The sequence below is a fragment of the Scyliorhinus canicula genome, chromosome 3, assembly GCF_902713615.1.
Source record: "Scyliorhinus canicula chromosome 3, sScyCan1.1, whole genome shotgun sequence".
Lineage (NCBI taxonomy): Eukaryota > Metazoa > Chordata > Chondrichthyes > Carcharhiniformes > Scyliorhinidae > Scyliorhinus > Scyliorhinus canicula.
This window is the reverse complement of record NC_052148.1, coordinates 221,824,595-221,843,196: the sequence shown is the minus strand read 5'-3', so window position 1 is coordinate 221,843,196 and position 18,602 is coordinate 221,824,595. Positions and strand designations below refer to the sequence as shown.

General features: G+C 48.8%; 1 protein-coding gene across 11 annotated transcripts in view; it reads left to right on the top strand.

The window, feature by feature from the left end:
* map9 (microtubule-associated protein 9) overlaps positions 1–18,602 on the top strand; it is a 181,389-nt gene that overhangs the window by 54,820 nt on the left and 107,967 nt on the right. For 7 of the 11 annotated variants that reach the window (XM_038792281.1, XM_038792276.1, XM_038792277.1 and 4 more), the window contains 4 exons: positions 1,326–1,410; positions 3,281–3,476; positions 5,152–5,405; positions 17,446–17,525. In XM_038792281.1, coding sequence (XP_038648209.1) covers positions 1,327–1,410; positions 3,281–3,476; positions 5,152–5,405; positions 17,446–17,525 — 614 coding nt within the window. In that variant the 5' untranslated portion in view covers position 1,326. The remainder of the gene's footprint in view (positions 1–1,325; positions 1,411–3,280; positions 3,477–5,151; positions 5,406–17,445; positions 17,526–18,602) is intronic. The other 4 variants (XM_038792282.1, XM_038792283.1, XM_038792284.1 and 1 more) reach the window with 1 other exon arrangement.

The window sequence follows — 18,602 nt, the reverse complement described above, 5'->3', positions numbered from 1 at the left end:
TCAATTTCTAACCTAGTATTGCCCTTAGTGGACACTTCCATTCTGTCTGAAAGATGACTGAGCAACAATATTTCCTGTTTATTTTCCTTCCTGCTCCTCAGAATATCTGTTTCTCCCAAGGAGAGGAGTCCATTTAGAGAAACCTCCAACAGAATAGAAAATTAGTTCCCAAATAATCTCAGAAAACAACTAGTTTGCCACTTTCCTGTGCCGTGAACTGTTTGGGAGCTTTGCAAAGATAAGTGAGTGAAATGGCTGAACATCATAACAATGTTCTAGATCCTCGATAATTGGTGAGCAATATCGCAGGGAATCAGCCAGTAAATAAAATAAGAGCAAGGGATGGAATTCTCCGCAACGTCCGACGCCGTCGTGAAACTCGGAGAGGTTCACGACGGCGTTGGAAGCCTCTCCTAGCCCCCTATTCTCCCCTCCCCGGGGGATAGGAGGGCCGTACCGGGAAACTCGGCCGCCGGGCCTTGTCCCTGGCTTCAAGGCCCGGCGCGCCAAGAATGACGCCACAGCGGCACCTAATGACGTCAGCCGCGCATGCGCGGGTTGGGCACCTCAAACCCGCGCATGCGCGGTTGCCGTCTTTCCCCTCAGCCGTCCCGCAAGACGTGGCAGCTTAATCTTGCGGGGCGGCGGAGGGGAAAGAGTGTGTCCCCTTGAGACGCCGTCCCGACGATCGGTGGGCACCAATCGCGGGCCCATCCCCTCCCAAGCACGGTCATGGTGCTCGATCCCCGATCCGCCCCCCACAGGCCCCACACTTACCTGGTGCACCATGTTCACGACGGCAGCGACCAGGTGTGGTTGCCGCTGTCGTGAACAGGTCGGGAACGGCAGGCCGCTCCCGGCGGGCCGCGTTTCTCCGAGCGGCGTGTCGCAAAACCGGCCACGCCATTTGGGGGGGGGTGGGAGAATAGCGGGAGGTGCGGGAGCGGACCTCCCGCTATTCTCCCACCCATCGTGGTTGCGGAGAATCGTGCCCAAGATGTGAGCAATTACCATCACAAGCAATTATCTAGTTCTGTTCCTTCTCATTTTGTTTTCATCTTCTTTAATACTGTGTTATTAGCTTTCGGATTCGTACAACTTGCCCACAAACGAAACTTAAGTATGATTCTGACACTGAAACATTTGTCTTTTGAATTTCTATTGAATCATTTGTATGTTTTGACCTAGAAATCCCAGACCTCTCATAGGTCTGGTGACATTTTTCACTCCATCAGGAACTTATAATCAGTAATCAGCAGTTAATGAATTTTGGCGACCTGTTTACAGAAACAATGATATTATTTTGTATATTATTTTCATTTCAGGATGAATTACACAGGGCGGTTGCTACCAGGGTGGCAAAGCAATCCACTGTGGAAGAAAATTACTTCAGTGATTCTGATGCCTATGGTGAGAACATGCTACACATCATTATAATAATTTAACTATTTCCAATTGTGTCTTATATCTTCAAATAAATATAATTGAAGTTATCTTTGCAAATCTCTACTCTCTCATCTCTTTAGCTTTAACCAAACCAAGAGTACTCAACGTGCATCTTAGACTGTAGTTACAAAACGGTAACAGTTTTAAAAATAAGAATGCCAGTAACCTTTTAGATCCTCGGCGAAGGCATATTTCATGGCCCAGAACGTTGCAGTCAACCAGTTAGTCCTAATTGGATATTCATACATACTCACCCATAGAAGGGCCACTAGATACCAATGATAAAGTGTTCGTTTCTTGATTTATTCTGGGGATATTTTGAGTCCAGGCGAGCTCAGGAACTTTTTTCGTAAGTTTAGAGTACCCAATTATTTTTTCCAATTAAGGGGCAATTTAGTGTGGCCAATCCACCTAACCTGCACATCTTTGGGTTTTGGGGAGTGAGACCCACGCAGACACGGAGAGAATATGCAAACTCCACACAAAACAAGCTCAGTAAATTGCATGCTATTTTCTGAACATGAGATTCTAGCACAGGCTTCTCCAACATATGGCCCACGGGCCACAACCTGGCCCGCCAAGCAACTGTATCTGGCCTTGGACTCACTATTCAAACCACAGGTAAGTTCATTGAAAGATCTGCAAAGAACTTCTCCTCTAATCACAGGCAGTTTCACAGGTTGTTTCTCTGCTGCATGCACAGCAAATTTGGTAGAGATACTATTCTCTGTTTGAAGAAGCAACTAACAGTTTGAAGGTGAGTGGCTTCTCTTTTGATTTCACCCTGTGAATTCTCTCTGTCTACGATCTACCTCTCTCACCCTCCTACGCAGGCGCTAACCCCCTAAAGATGCCAAGGGGTTCTATATGGCGGAGTGGGCCAGGGAGACCACAAGGAACAGCAGAGTTGCAGCAACAGTACCCGTCGACACCGGGGTAGCTGGAGTCTCAGACAGGGAAGCCCATCTTAACAACATCCCAAATTCCTTTTCGGCGGTAAAAGCCCAAACTTCGCAGACCTGAGTGGGAAGTGAATGAGCTGGTTAGTCTGTGTGAGTCAATCTACAGGGGTTTGTGTGAGCTTGTGTGAGCCAATGTGTGTTTGTGTGAGAAGGTGTGTGAGTGAGCCTCGGTAAGATTCTCCATTCCTGAGAATAAATGTTAACGCCGGCACAGGCTTCGTGGGGTTTCACAACAGCAAAACTGGCCCCGCACCTGAATCAATTCAGCTACTGTTAAGGGGCTAGCACCGGCGCCACGTGGAACACAATTGATTCCGATCAGAATCGGTGCCAGATTCACCGGTCCGAGATTGACACTGAGGAGGTTGATCAGCTGCAGCCGCATATACACACTTCAATCCCCACACACATCATTACAGCCAACAAGATGGCAGTGAGGAGAGTGACCCTGAGTTCACAGATACCAAGCTGGAGACCCTCCTGTACATGGTGAAGGAGAGCTGGTTCACCCTGTACCCCAGAGAAGGAGGCTGCCAACTGTCGCCATTCTCCATGTCTGGGTGCAGGAGGCAGAGGCGTTCAGCGCCACCAGCAAAACTGTTCAGACCGGCCAGTAGTGCTGGAAGAAACTATACAACCTCCTCAAGGCGGCCAGGGTGAGTAGGCAGTACTGTGCCTCTGGCACTAACCCTCATCCCACACACCCATAACCCGATCCTGCCCCTCCGCTCAGAGGATGCCGAACCCTCACCTTGCACCACATGCCGGCACCCATATAGGCTGCCATGGATGGGTACCCTGGCCACTGAGGCCACCAGCTACCCATCCGTTGGACTATCTAACATTGTCATTTTCTGTTCCTCCCCCCTCAGAAGACCGCTCAGAACCGCCGGGAGCAGGAGAAAACTGGAGGGGCCGCTCATAACCGCCGAACCTGCATCCCCTCACCGTGGCAGAGCAGAGGGCCCTGGACTTGGTCGGCGGCCAGGGGGATAGGGAAGTCACCATGGTGGAGATCAACTGCGGGCAAGGAAGTGAGCCCTGCTGAGTTGCGGTTCCCCATGCCACGTATGTCAACACCACCCCACCCGACCCTCACCCCACACCACCCTCACTCTCCCCAGCCACCCCAGCCCGCGGACGAATCATGCATTTTGTCCTGTATCTTGGGAGGTCCAGCCTACCATGCCTCCATGTTCTGCACATGCCCCAGACTTGTCAAGGAAATGTCCAAGATTGTAGGGATGAAGGTGGAGCCATGCCCAAAAGTGGCAGTCTTCAGTGTATCAGAAAAGCCAAAACTCTTTATGGGGAGGAGGGCCTACGCCCTAGCCTTTGCCTCCCTCATCACCCGCCAAAGATTCCTGGCGATTGGCAGCACCATCCAAAGCTGCGGACTGGCTGTCCAACCTGTTGGAATTTCTCCAAATGGAGAAAAACGAATTCACCACCCGGGGGTCGGAAGAGGGCTTCCACAAGATGTGGAGGCCGTTCACCAATCTGTTCCTAGACCTGGTTGTAACTAGCAGCCAATAAAGCAGGGGGAGGGGGATCCACAGAGGGACCATAGCGGAAAGAGGGGGGTAGGGGGTGAGAGGTAGGGAGGGAATAAAGAGACACAGAATCCAACCACACTCCACATGGGGGGAGGCATCTCCTCCGAACTGAACGCATAAAGGCAGGAACAACCAAACAAGAGCAACTTAACATGCGATAACATACATAGCACTGTGCTACCCCAATAGGTTCAGGATTGATGGAACCAACAAACAAAGAAGAAGATACACCAGATAGCAAGAAAGGGAAGGGAATAGGGGGAGTTGGAGTTGTATATAGTTTTTGTGTATGTTCACTTTCCTCCTTGTTTTGTATAAAAAGGAAAACCATAACAAAAACATATTTTGAAAAAATGAGTCCACCCACCTATCCATCTCCAAAATGTGGTTAGCTAGTAGCTGCAGTTGGGCACACTTCCTGCACAAGTGGTCATCAGGGACACTTGAAATGTCCATGACTTCCCAAATAGCACAGGAGGAGCTTATCACGGGTGCGAGCTCTGCTGCCATGACTTTCCTTTAGATTAAGCTTGTCAGTTACTCCCCTTAAAGAATACTAATTATGCTAGGGACCTTATTTCACTCCAAACACTCACGCTACAATGTAAAGACCTTGCCTAACTCTTGGGAAACTTTACTTTCAGTCTTACCTTTACTTCCCTTACGTTGCTTTTGTTTCCTTATTGTAATGTATTCCACTTTGAAGAAATATATCTTGTATTTCCTGCAGAGAATATAAGTTGATTAGTTCTTATTTTAAAATTTGATATTGATTAATGCATTTACAGGGATTTACAGTTACCATTATTTGCACATAGATAGTTTTGACAGTTTCAGAATTAAAGTATTTCCATAAATACACATTTACATCTTGACAGATAAGCCATTTGATAGGTGTGTATTCAATGGGTGCTCATTTTTATCCACTGAATTGAACAAAGAGAACTAATTTCAAAATTGCAGTCTGCTACCTTGAGCTTAGAAGGACATGAACAATTTCACACATTACAAGGGTGCTATTAGAAAAAAATAAATCAATAACACCAGCTTCCATATGATGCTCCTAAAGTTATGGTAAAAACTGAACACATACTGCGAGGAAAGGACAAAACAAACCTTCTACTTATACCTAACTGGTATATTTATTCAGTGTTTGGATGATTTTATCATTATTTTGTTTGATGCAGATCTCTCAGAAAGTGACACGAACAGTAAAAGCAGTGAAAAGAACTTACCCACTCTGAAGCAGCTAGTTCAAGATAATAATGAAGAGAACATAATAGATAAAATGAACACAGAAAGAAGAGGGCAATCCTCACAGGAAGGAGATGATGCAAGTAGTTGGCAGTCTTCAAATCTTAAACCCAACCAGTGCATGGTACAAGGTGCCACTGATTGTGTCATAAGAGAACCTTTACAGAAGAATTATTTAAAACCCAAGGTAATTATTTTCAAATGTGATGCCCTTAACATTGCAATGATACTTTATGAATTACTTCTATCATATTTTTACCATATCAGCTATATTAATGGCTTGCATGAAGGGACCGAAGTTGCTGACAAGGCAAAGATAGGTAGGAAAGTGTGGTGAATGTACTTCACCTAATGCATCAGCTATCTGTACTGCCTGTATAATAATGTGACCCATGATCTGGAAGTAATGATACGGGCTACTTCCAGGTACTGTACTGGAACCCCGGTGGGCTCCGCCTCTGGCTCCGCCCTCACCGGGGCCACATATAGTCCGGCCACCTGTGGGTGGCACTCATTTGTACAGCCAACTCTGGCAGGCGAGTTCATGGATATTAAACCCTAATGTTCACTCGTTCTCACAGTGAATTAACGGTATCACAGAAAGCAAGTAGTGAAGTTGAGTGGACAAAAAAATTAGCAGATGGAGCATAATGTGGGAAAATGTGAGGTTGTCCACTTTGGCAGGAAGAATAGAAAAGCAGAATATTATTTAAATGGAGAGAGATTGCAGAATGCTGTGGTACAGAGGGTGTCCTTGTACATGAATCAAAAAATGATAGAATGCAGGTACAGCAAGTTATTACATTGGCCTTTATCGTCGGGGGAATGGAATATTCAAGCAGGGCAGTCTTGCTACAACTGTATAGGGTGTTGTTAAAACCGCACCTAGAATACTGTGTATATTTTGGTTTCCTTACTTAAGGAGAGATATACTTGCATTTTCAGAGAAGGTATCGTTAGATTGGTGGCTGGGATGTCCTATGAGGAAAGGTTGACCAGGTTAGGCCTGTACTCACTGGAGTTCAGAAGAATGATCTTATTGAAACATAAGGGGCGGGATTCTCCAGTCCCTCCCCCACCCCCGGCAATTCTCTGGGCCCCGATGGGCTGAGTGGCCATCTGTTTCTGGCCAGTACCGCCGGCGTGGATTGGACATGGTCCCACACGGTGGGACCTGGCTGGTAGGCCGGCTGGTGCAGTCCTCAGGGGGGTGCGGGGGAATCCAGCCCCGGTTGGGGCCCCCACGGCGGCCTGGCCCGCGATCGGATCCCATCCATCTGTGGCGGGCCTGTGCCGTGGGGGCACTCCTTCCTTCAGCGCCGGCCCCTGTAGGGCTCTGCCATGGCCGGCGCGGAGAAGACACCCCCTGCACATGTGCTAGAATACGCCGGCCGACGGCAGCCGCCGCCAGCTCCCAACCTCTCCGGCCCTGGCCTAGCCCCCGGAAGTGCGGAGATTTCTGCAGCTTCCAGGCGGTCCGACGCCGGAGTGGTTCGCGCCGCTTTTTACGCCAGCGTCGGGCCATCGCGGGGATTCAGGAGAATCCCGCTTAAGATTCAGAACAGGCTGGAGAGGATAGACGTTTCCCCTCATGGAAAAATCTAGAATGAGGAAGAGTTTCCTATTTAAGACTGAAGTGAGGAGACATTTATTATCTTGAACTTTTGGAATTCTTTTCTCTACAGAGCAGCAGAGACTGGATTATTCAACATATTCAAGGGTGAGCTCGACAGATTTTTGATCTGTAAGGGAGTTGAGGGTTCTGGGGACAGGAAAGTGGCATTAAAGGCACAATCAGATCTACCATGATCTTATGGGATGGTGGATCAGGCTCGAGCGGAAAAATGGCCCACTCCTGCTCCTATTTCTTATAATCTCACGTCATATAGTTTAAAATTGTTCTCAGAAAATATATCACAACTTTACGTACGCTGCCAAGGATATTTAAAATTGCATCAGAAATATTGTTTATACTCTTAAAATGCATTCTACTAGGTTAGCTTCCACTTCTTGATAAAGCTCAAAAGAGTCTCAGTTGAAAGCATCCCTTAATGCTACCTGGAACAATCTTCACCCCATGGTTAAACACCTGAAGACCGTTTCCCTGACCCTGATTGGCCCAGAACAGCAGTGGGCAGGTAAGAAAAATGGTTGTGGCTTTGTATGCCTGGAAATCCTGCTGCCATTTCCATCCTCCTTGATTTCTCTGTGGGCAGGCGAAAGAGCAGGCCTTAGAACAGGCTCTCACCTATCATGACATCAGTTAATACCTTTGTGGGCTTATTAAAAATCTATCCTCTGAAATTTTTCTAATAATCTTCGAAGGAGTGGTGTTTATCAGCTGTCTGTATCAGACCGGTTGCATGGCGGTGAGGATGATGTCTGGAGAAGGCGGCGAGGTAGCATAGTGGTTAGCACTGTTGCTTCATAGCGTCAGATTCCTGGCTTGGGTCACTGTCTGTGCGGAGTCTGCACATTCTCGCTGTGCCTGCGTGGGTTTCCTCCGGGTGCACCGGTTTCCTCCCACAAGTCCCGAAATACGTGCTGTTGGTCATTTGGAAAATCTGAATTCTCCATCCGTGTACCTGAACAGGCGCCGGAATGTGGCGACGAGAGGCTTTTTATTGTAACTCCATGTGATTAAGTCAGGGGAGTCCAACGAGCTTCTTAAAAGTCTTTTATTTCAGCAACAGCACCATACATTCACAGGGCCCAATTACCTTTCACCGGGTCCTCGTTCCTTTTTAGCTGGCTCTAAAGCTGCCTGCCTTTTATGCTAGTGCTGGGTTAACTCAGTCCAATTGAGCACGGGAACAATCATCCCCAGCTGGATGAGTCCTGTGCAGGTTACTACAGGTTATTACACCCCTACCCTCGCCAAAGTCCAAAAACCCCTTGCAAGGTGACCATTGAGGAGGAGAGGATAGGAGAGGACCAAACGGGTGCAAACCCCAGTGGCCAGACAACAAACCTAAATAAAAAATTGGTTTGGATAAGTCGCCACCGAACGGGGAAGCAGGACGGGCAGGCGTGTACTCCACCAAGCATTACGTCCGCCCGATATCCTCACCAGTCACACAGGGAGCAAAGCTGCCAACAGCCGAACCCAGGGACGGCGGGCATCACGGCATCGGACCCATCAACCCAAGGCCCAATCGGCATGGCATGCCTTCGAGCCACAGAGGGAACAGGTGGTGGGGGGGACATCATACAACGTCCACCTCAAAGCCCCGTAACTCCCAAACGCCCCTTAATTTAAAAAAAATCGGGCACTCTATAGTTCTAACTAAAAATAAAGCACCTATCAAAATGCCCAGGGAGCTGTCGCTCCGACATTCTTACAGTACCTCTACACAGGCAAATAAACGGACAGCGCAAATTAAAAAAACATTAGGGCTCCGTGCAAGCTGCCACAGGACTAGAAGTCACATATGGAATGTCCAGTCAACTACACACCAGAGTGTCTAGGCACAAAACCTGCAGTTGTACAATAACGGTCAGCTCGCAGGCAAAACATCACTGTTGCAAATCCCACAGTTTGAGCATCCGCAGAACAATCTTCCAAACACAACTCCGCACTCACGACCAGAATGAGGTTCCAAAATGGCGGCGGCAACTCGAGAACGGACTCCCCGGTGGACTACTCTGCCAGCATCAGAAAACCACAGCAGACAGAGATGGACGAAACGCTACGCAACCCACATCAGATGTCGCTCATAAGATACCGCATCCGGTATTGCCGGACACGTCAGACTCCAGATCACTCCCAGCAGACACACTTCACAAGCCGGCAGCAAAAAAAGACTCGACCCGGCACTCTCCTTCCATGACATTCCAGGCTCCGGACAAAAAAAAACACACCACAGAAACAAACTCTGTACTGATGTCTTGGGCTGGCTGGGTCGATGTGGACTGCACTTGATGCAGGGTAGCGAGAGACAGACTTCCAACACTTGATGAGATGCAACACGATTTTATTTAACATCTAAACTAAAATACATGTTCAACTGTGGGTTGACACTATGCTGACTTGAATGGAGACCTGATGCTAGCCTGACCAGACTTACTGGCTACCACATGGTGTTTGCACTGGCTAGCTCTAACTGTCTCAGAGGCTTGGTACCGAGATAGCGGGAAAACTGGTGCCCTCTGGCATTATAGTGGTCGTGTCCTGTCTGGTGATTGGCTGCTCTGTTCTGTGTGCTTACTGGTCATCCTGTGTGTCAATCACTGCCTGTCTGCATTCCATTATATACATAGATGTATATTATGACTTGTACCGTAGTCCACTCTTTTAAAAATAATAATTCCAGGGAGGTAGCTCAGCCGAACAAGCAGCACGCCGATAGCTCCAATTCATCATCGTCGACAATGTGATAAAGCCAGGAGAGTCCAATGAGCTTCTTAAAACTCCTTTATTTCAGCAACAGCATCATACATTCACATGTAATGTGTTAATGTAAGCCTACTTGTGACGATAAAGATTATTATTATTGGAGCAAATAATAGAGGTGGAAGAGTTTTAAAAATTAATAAAATATTTATCAATGTTTAAAGAGCTTAATCCTTTGCCAGAGCCCATTACAGATCTGGGGTGCACAATTGAGAATTGTGCCAGTTTAGCGGGCTGTCACCCTCCTGAAATTGTATGGGTATCGTAGCAGTGGATACAGCTTTTTGGACTCTGCCTGAACACTAAGAGGGGGATTTTCTGGCTGTTCTCACCAGTGGGATCTTTGGGTCTGCCAACAGCGAACCTGTGGTTTCAATGGGGGCGGGACCAGAAGATCAGAAGATCCCGTTGCCAGTCAACTGTGAGCCGCCTCCAGCCACTGAAACACACCGTCAAGGGCGGAGAAACTCCCCCCAAGAATGGTGGAATTGGAAATGTGTGCTGCACCTTTCAGACATTTAGGTTGTTGCAGATAGGGTACCAAGCTGCACAGGAATGGCAGAGCGCTAAGTATCAGGAGGCAAGAAAAGGTGGACAAAGGGCGTGAAGAAGGAGACACCACCTTGAGCGAAGGATCTACAGGCAAAGGTGAAAAACTCTGTAGGCGATTGAGAATTGGTGATGAAAGAGCCTCTCGGTAGATGGTCACAGACATCTCTGTCCTTGTGAGTGCAAGCTTCTGTATCATCTCACAGATAACTGCACCTTGATACATCAACTAGGTGGTCGATGCCCTCTTTACCGATACTGAGCAATACAGTCGGATCACAACTGATACTGAGATTGCAACTCTCCAGGCAGATAATCACAGAAATTTACACACTCTTCATGGAAGACCTCACATCTCACTGCTTGCCAAGCCTTGCCAGAAACTGTCAAAGTTACTGTGGCTTGAACTTCTTCACCAATAGCTCCTTCAAAGAAGCCAAAATGGATGTTGTGGTGTCTCATAAAAGACTGTCTGTCCCTACATCTTGCTGGTCAATTATGTCCTTTTTGTATGAGGCACACCATCAATTTTTATCCAGACCGATGAGGCCTCGCTGACACAAAGGGCAGTGGGTTTTGGCTCCACCACTGGATTCTCCCAGGTGATTGCACCCATGTTTCCAACAATGAAATGAAATGAAAATCGCTTATTGTCACGAGTAGGCTTCAATGAAGTTACTGTTAAAAGCCTCCAGTCGCCACATTCCGGCGCGTGTTTGGGGAGGCTGTTACGGGAATCGAACCGTGCTGCTGGCCTGCCTTGGTCTGCTTTCAAAGCCAGTGATTTAGCCCAGTGTACTAAACAGCCCAAGGTACTGACTGCGTGCCAGTGAGATTAACCAATATGAAGGGCTTCAACTTCCACAACGCTCAACGTTACTGTGACAAGGAAAGCTTCCTCCATGTGTGTACTCACTTCCCAGCAGTTACCATTATTCTTTCATCCTCAACCTGGCCAGTGTTGGAACCAACAATTCTACGGACACGTGCTTGTAGGATTAGAATAGCGGTTTTAATATACTCACAACAGAGCCTATTAGCCATTGAACTTTCGGTGAACTGGCCGGCTGACCATGTAGCACTGATCTTTATACAGCAGCTTCCGGGGAGGAGTCCTGGGCAGAGCCAAGGGAGAAGGCCCGTACAACTCGAGCATTCCCAGAGCTACTCCCCCTGGAGGACAGGTAGTGCAACTGCACTTACAATATAGACACATGTATATACAGATTATAATCCGGTGTGAATCACATTCACCACATTCACCCCATGTGAAAAAAATCGAGTCCAGCGGGGGTGGTGGCTCACAGAGTTAGTCTGTCCGGTGGATGAATTGTTCTTTTCGATCTGCGGAGCACCGGGGTTGCAGCCTCTTACGGTGGCTGGGTGGGTGTTGAGAGCTGGGGTACGATGGCAGACTCTGGGGCGGGACCCGTCTGAACTTTATACACCTCTGGCTCGACCGGAGACTGGGGGCGCTGGGGGCGTGCTGGTTCTGGCACATGGAACCGGTGGGGTGAGCTTGCGGAATCGGGGGCGTGAGGGGGTGGCAGCATAGGGAACGGGGTAAGGGGTTCCTCAGCGGGGGTAGGGGGGGGCTGGATCCAGCGGGTGCCAGGTCCCGAAGGGATACTGTGTCCTGGCGACCGTCCGGGAACTCAACAAATGCGTACTGGGGGTTGGAATGGAGGAGGCGCACCTTTTCAACAAGGGGGTCAGTTTTGTGCCCCCTGACGTGGTTCCTCAGGAGCACCGGGCCTGGTGTCCTCAGCCACGCCGGAAGTGAGACTCCCGTGGTAGTGCCCCTAGAAAAAATGAAGAGTCGCTCGTGAGGGGTTTGATTTGTAGCTGTACAGAGGAGGGATCTGATTGCGTGGAGCGCGTCAGGGAGGACTTCTTGCCATTGGGAGACTTGGAGTTTTCTAGACCGGAGGGTCAGTAGGACGGTCTTCCAGACCGTCGCGTTCTCCCTCTCCACCTGCCCGTTCCCCCTGGGGTTGTAACTGGTAGTCCTGCTCGAGGCCATGCCCTTGTCGTGCAGGTACTGACGCAGCCCGCCGCTCATAAAGGACAAACCCCGGTCGCTGTGCACGTAGCTGGGGAAACTGAACAGGGTGAAGACACTATGCAGGGCCCTAATGACTGTGTGGGAGGTCATATCAGGGCATGGAATGGCAAAAGGGAAACGGGAGAACTCGTCGATGATGTTGAGGAAATAAATGTTCTTGTTAGTGGAGGGGAGTGGCCCTTTGAAATCGATCGCAAGGCGTTCAAAGGGCCTAGAAGCCTTGACCAGGTGGGCCCTGTCTGGTCTATAGAAGTGCGGTTTGCACTCTGCACAGATTGGGCAGTCCCTGGTGACCGCTTTTACCTCCTCGTTGGAGAAAGGCAGGTTTCGGGCTCTGATGTAGTGGGCGGGCCGGGTGACCCCTGGATGGCAGAGGTCAACGTGGATGGCTTTCAGACGGCTGATCTGCGCGCTGGCGCATGTCCCGCGGGATAGGGCATGCGAGGGCTCGTTGAGCTTCCCCGGTCGATATTTAATATCGTAACTATATGTGGAGAGTTCGATCCTCCACCGAAGGATTTTATCATTTTTTATTTTGCCCCTTTGCGAGTTGTCAAACATAAAGGCAACCGATCGTTGGTCGGTGATGAGGGTGAACCTCCTACCTGCGAGGTAGTGCCTCCAGTGACGAACAGCCTCCACGATGGCTTGTGCTTCCTTCTCGACTGAGGACTGTCGGAGTTCTGAAGCGGATAGGGTACGGGATAAAAATGCAACGGGCTTCCCTGCCTGATTTAAAGTTGCTGCTAGAGCTACCTCTGAGGCGTCGCTTTCAACCTGAAAGGGAGTGGATCCATCCACCGCCGGCATGGCTGCTTTGGTGATGTCCTCCTTGATGCAGCTGAAGGCCTGGCGCGCCTCAGCTGACAGGGGAAATCGTGTGGCCTTAAAGAGTGGGCGGGCTTTGTCCGCATATTGAGGGACCCACTGGGCGTAGTATGAGAAGAACCCCAAGCACCGTTTGAGGGCCTTGGGGCAATGAGGGAGGGGGAGTTCTAAGAGGGGGCGCATGCGGTCCGGGTCTGGGCCCAGGACTCCGTTCTCCACGACGTAGCCGATGATGGCCAGTCTGTTTGTGCGGAAAACACATTTCTCCTTGTTATAAGTGAGATTTTATTTCTGTGCCTTTTGGAGAAAATGGTGGAGGTTGGCGTCGTGGTCCTGCTGGTCATAGCCGCAGATGGTAACATTGTCCACATACGGAAACGTGGCCCGCAGCCCGTACTGGTCTACCATTCGGTCCATTGCTCTTTGGAACACCGAGACCCCATTAGTGACGCCGAAAGGGACCCGGAGGAAATGGGAGAGGCGGCCATCGGCCTCGAATGCCGTGTAGTGGCGGTCCTCCGGGCGGATTGGGAGCTGGTGGTATGCAGACTTCAGATCCACCGTGGAAAATAGCCGATATTGGGCGATCTGATTAACCATGTCTGCAATTCTGGGGAGGGGATACGCGTCTAGGAGCGTAAAGCGATTTATGGTCTGGCTATAGTCGACGACCACCACCTAAGCTCTCCAGGGACTATTATTGGCCTCTATGATCCCCTCACTGAGCAGCCGTCGGCCTCCGATCGGATAAAGACCCTATCCTGTAGGCTGTATCGCCTGCTGCGAATAGCTACTGGCTTGCAATCTGGAGTGAGATTGGCGAAGAGCGGAGGGGGGGAGATGCGCAGCGTGGCTAGGCTGCAGATAGTGAGTGGGGGCAGGGGCCCGCCGAAGCTGAGGGTGAGGCTCTTGAGGTTGCACTGGAAATCCAAGCCTAATAAGAGTGGCGCGCAGAGGTCGGGCAGGACATAAAGTTTAAATTTAGAATAACTAGCGCCTCGAATTGTGAGCGTAGCAATGGTGCATCCTTGGATTTGAACTGAGTGGGAGCCCGAAACGAGGGTGATAGTTTGGCTCACCGGAAAAATAGAAAGCGAACAGCATCTTACCAGCTCTGGATGTATAAAGCTCTCGGTGCTCCCCGGAGTCAAAGAGGCATGGCGTGCTGTACCCGTTGATCTGGACCTCCGCCATCGAACTTCGTAGGTGCTTGGGGCGGCATTGATCCAGGGTGACTGCACTGAGTTGCGGGTAGTCGGCGGCTCGATCAGCTGTGCTGGAGTGGCCCCGTGATGACTGCCCTCTGAGTTCGTAGTCATCGAGGTGAGTTTGAGTTTGAACGGGATGGATCCCAAGATGGCCGCCCCCATGAGTCGCACATGGCCGGCCGCATGGAGGAGGATTGCCAAGATGGCTGCCCCCATGAGTCGCACATGGCCGGCCGCATGGAGGAGGATTGCCAAGATGGCCGCCCCCATGAGTCGCACATGTCGGGTGGGGGCGGAGTCGGCATACAGTCTGCAGCATTTTGGGGCCTGCAGGCCTGTGAATTCAGGGAACGAGTGCTTTGAGCCGTGGGTTAGAGGCTGGGGCTTTCTTCGCCAGACACATTCTGGCATAGTGTCCTTTACGCCCGCAGCTGCTGCAGGTCGGGTTACGGGCCGGGCAGTGCTGCCGCGGGTGCTGATTTTGGCCACAGAAATGGCAGGCTGGAGCAGCCGAGTAGCTGGCTGGGGCAGCAGAGTAACTGGCTTTGGCAGCGTGGTAGCTGGGGGGCCGTGCGGCACAGGCTTGGGGGGACTGTTGGTCGGGGGTCCACGATGAGGTTGCGGGGTCCGCGGGAAACGAGGTGAGGCTGCGGAAGGAAACTTCCATAGTGGTAGCAGCCTCCACAGTAGTGTCTAAGTCCTGGGCCCCCTTTTCTAGCAGTCTTTGGCGCACATAGTTAGACCTAAGGCCCGCCACGAAAACGTCCCGCACAGCAAGCTCCCTATGTTCAGCCGCGGTAACGGCTTGATAATTACAGTCATTGGAAAGATTGTTCAATTCCCTTACAAACTCGGCTAGCGTTTCTGTAGGCCGCTGACGGCGGGTCGTAAACACGTGGCGTGCATAAACCTCGTTAATGGGCCTAACGTACATTTTGTCCAATATTGCCAGCGCTGCGGTGTAAGAACCGGCCGGATTTAGCTGTGTGGATATTCTGTGGCTTACCCTCGCGTGCAGTCGGCTGAGTTTTTGTTCCTCCATTGTTCCGGCGGTGCTGGCTTCTGCCAGGTAGGCTTTAAAACATCTCAGCCAGTGGGAAAAAATTTCCTTAGCCTCTGCATCCTCTGGGTCGAGTTCTAGGCGTCCGGGCTTGAGGGCTGCTTCCATGATTTCTTCGACTGTTTCCTGAGTATATTAAATTGTTGGAACCAACAATTCTACGGACACGTGCTTGTAGGATTAGAATAGCAGTTTTAATATACTCACAACAGAGCCAGCCTATTAGCCATTGAACTTTCGGTGAACTGGCCGGCTGACCATGTGGCACTGATCTTTATGCAGCAGCTTCCGGGGGAGGAGTCCTGGGCAGAGCCAAGGGAGAAGCCCCGTACAACTCGAGCATTCCCAGAGCTACTCCCCCTGGAGGACAGGTAGTGCAACTGCACTTACAATATAGACACGTGTATATACAGATTATAATCCGGTGTGAATCGCATTCACCACAGCCAGTATGCTTTTAACTCCACGAACTCCACCCCACAAACTACTTGTATAGATTCTAAGGGACAAGACAAGAAATGGCTGATTATCACTCCTAGTATCCTGAATCAGAGGTACCTAAGCTGAATCCAGTTTCTCACTAGGACAGGCATTAAGCAGGCCATCGTGCTTCTGAAAATGCATTTTTGATGCCTGACCACCTTGGTGCACCCTGCCGTTCAGGTTGGTAAGGCTACATAATATTGATGCATTCTGTGACTGTCAGTGTGCAGTTTCTGCATGCATTTAGATGCTGCTGCATATGGCATTCTATGAGATTGGCCACTCACTCAATGGAGGCACTCATGTTCTCTACATCCTGAGCCATGGTGCCATGAATTGAATGGACTGTTTGATTCTTATGTCATCACCCCAAAGCTGTCTTAATCAGATCCTCCTGCCCACAATGCCAACCTGTCTCAGCAGGTGAGAACTAACTATAGTGAATGTATCTGCACTGCTAGAAGGTGTGCTTGTGGGATGTGATGTGATGGTGCGTACTCTGAGGTTGTGTTGTATATTTAAAATGTTAAAAATTGAATTAAAATACTTTTTTTTAAAAAACTAGCCTTAGCGAAGAGAGGTTTTCACAGCATTAAGTCTTTCCAATGAGTCCGAGTCTTTGACATGCTGTTGAATGGATGTAGTACAATGCAACCTCTTAATTACACATTCCAGTTTCTATTTCCCCTCTCCATCAGGGATACCCACCTTGCCTTCCACAACATGGTTCCCTTCTCCATGCTGTTGGCCTTGTGTCAGAGAAAATCTCTTCTCCTGTTTGGACCCTTTGCAAAGCATTGTGAATCTGTTTATCCTGCAAGGACAAAGTGAGGGATATGGTACTACGGGCCTCTAAGACCAATGCAAACAGCACAGCTACATAAGAAGCTGCTTGTTTTAGTAACGGCAGGACTCAAGAGTGCTCAAGAGAAGCCTTGCTATGGGGTCAGTAAATGCCCTGAACATACACGCCCCCCTTGTTCAGGAGCAGCATGCAGCATCAGGTTTCTCAGCTGATGTGTAAGCTGGAGTTTGAATACTTTGAGGCATGTCTTGAGGATCTAGCTTTGCACTCACCTAGCCAGAACGAATAAAACTATTGAACTTATTCTGGCAGTAGACCTATTTCCTCAGACCACCAAACTGTCTCTTTCCAGATGTTTTTGTTTTGGGAGGTTGGCAGAAAAGAGGGCCTCCTTTTTTACCCTCACTGACTCCAGGTTAGCATCCAGAGCTTCCAACCCTCTGCCTTTCCTGCTCCAGGTTCATTCCAGTAAATAATGGCTGCCATTGTTTGTTTAAATAAGGCCCACCTTCTTTCAGTTCCACTACCTTTCCCACCACTGTGGCAGCTCATTGGCTGTGAAAATCCACACTCTACCCCTTTGAAAATCAGACTGTGACTGTTTACCCGCCAGAAACTGTCCTGAAGACCATTCCCCGACCCAGGAAAGAAAGTTCTGGCCTCAGAGTCTACAGTTACAAAATCACCTTTCTTTTTAATTTTTATGTTTGACTGAACAGAGAATTCAAATGATTGTCCAGTCAAATGTTCATTTTATACTGTATCTATGCACATAAATGTATGAACATAAATAATGTTGCTTCAGAAATTAAAATGTTTATTATTGTATATGACAGGCAAAAGATCAATCTGAGATGACACAGAATGAAGGCAAGATTCAGAAGGCAGAAACATTTGGAAAATCATTCAGCAAAAGGTAATGTACAAAAAATATTTTCTTGCAATATTTTGTCGATCACACCATCCTCTTCAAACTCCCATAACATCATCCAGGTGGGTTGACTTGCAGTTGCCTTTTTCCATTTCGTTCTATCTAATTTTAGCTCGGAAATCACAGTCAATGGCTTCTGTTCCCAATCTCACACAATTATACCCACTGCCCCCAAATGGTAAAACCGTGGCCCATTCCAATTGCTTATCTACATACTGCACCCTACCCATCCAAAAACATATGTCAGGTTTCACATAAATTACTGGCAATGCTCAGACAAAAGAAGAACACTCAACGGCTACTAGAACAAAGCAAATAGCATGAAAATAAGTGTTCCTTTCCCCTCTGCACATAATTTCCAGTTGCACCAAATTCTCAACTTACCGCTTGGTCTACAAAGTACTTTGTGCTTTCCCACTCTACAGCCACGTTGAGATGGGGCGTGGGCGTAAAATGTGGGAAGCAGTTCAGAAATCTATTGACTTCAGCGTTAGCGGACAATCCCGCTGCCGGGAGGGCCTGTAAAATTCCATCCAATATGGCAGCAAACACTGGCTCAATCCACATTCCAACTGTAAAGCCTGATACACTAATTGACACTTACTAATGGAACCCTTTTCAATTGATTAACAATTAACTTCCACTGGCAGTATTTTAACTAGCTTGTAGTTACGTTTGTAGTTTTTAAGTTCGAAATAAAATTCTAACAATTAACCTAAATTACAGGGGAGGTGGTAGCTAGTGGCATTGTCACTGGACGAGTAAACCAGAGACCCAGAGTAATAGCAACTATCAACAAGATCCATCTATGAAAAGGATTGTCCATCTACTACCTATATTTATTAACATAATATATTGAAAAATTGAGATCAGAAGGAGTGTAACCCCTAGGTCATGGATTTGGTTCAGCAGCAATTCAATGAGATGATAAGGCCAGGAAAGGTTAGCATATCTAAGTCCAAATCCTGCTCTGAATTCCATCTTACTTTGTCTTGTTGACCCTACCCCATTCATACCACTCCTCAACCTCACAAAACGTATTCCCAAGCCAGCATCCTGTCA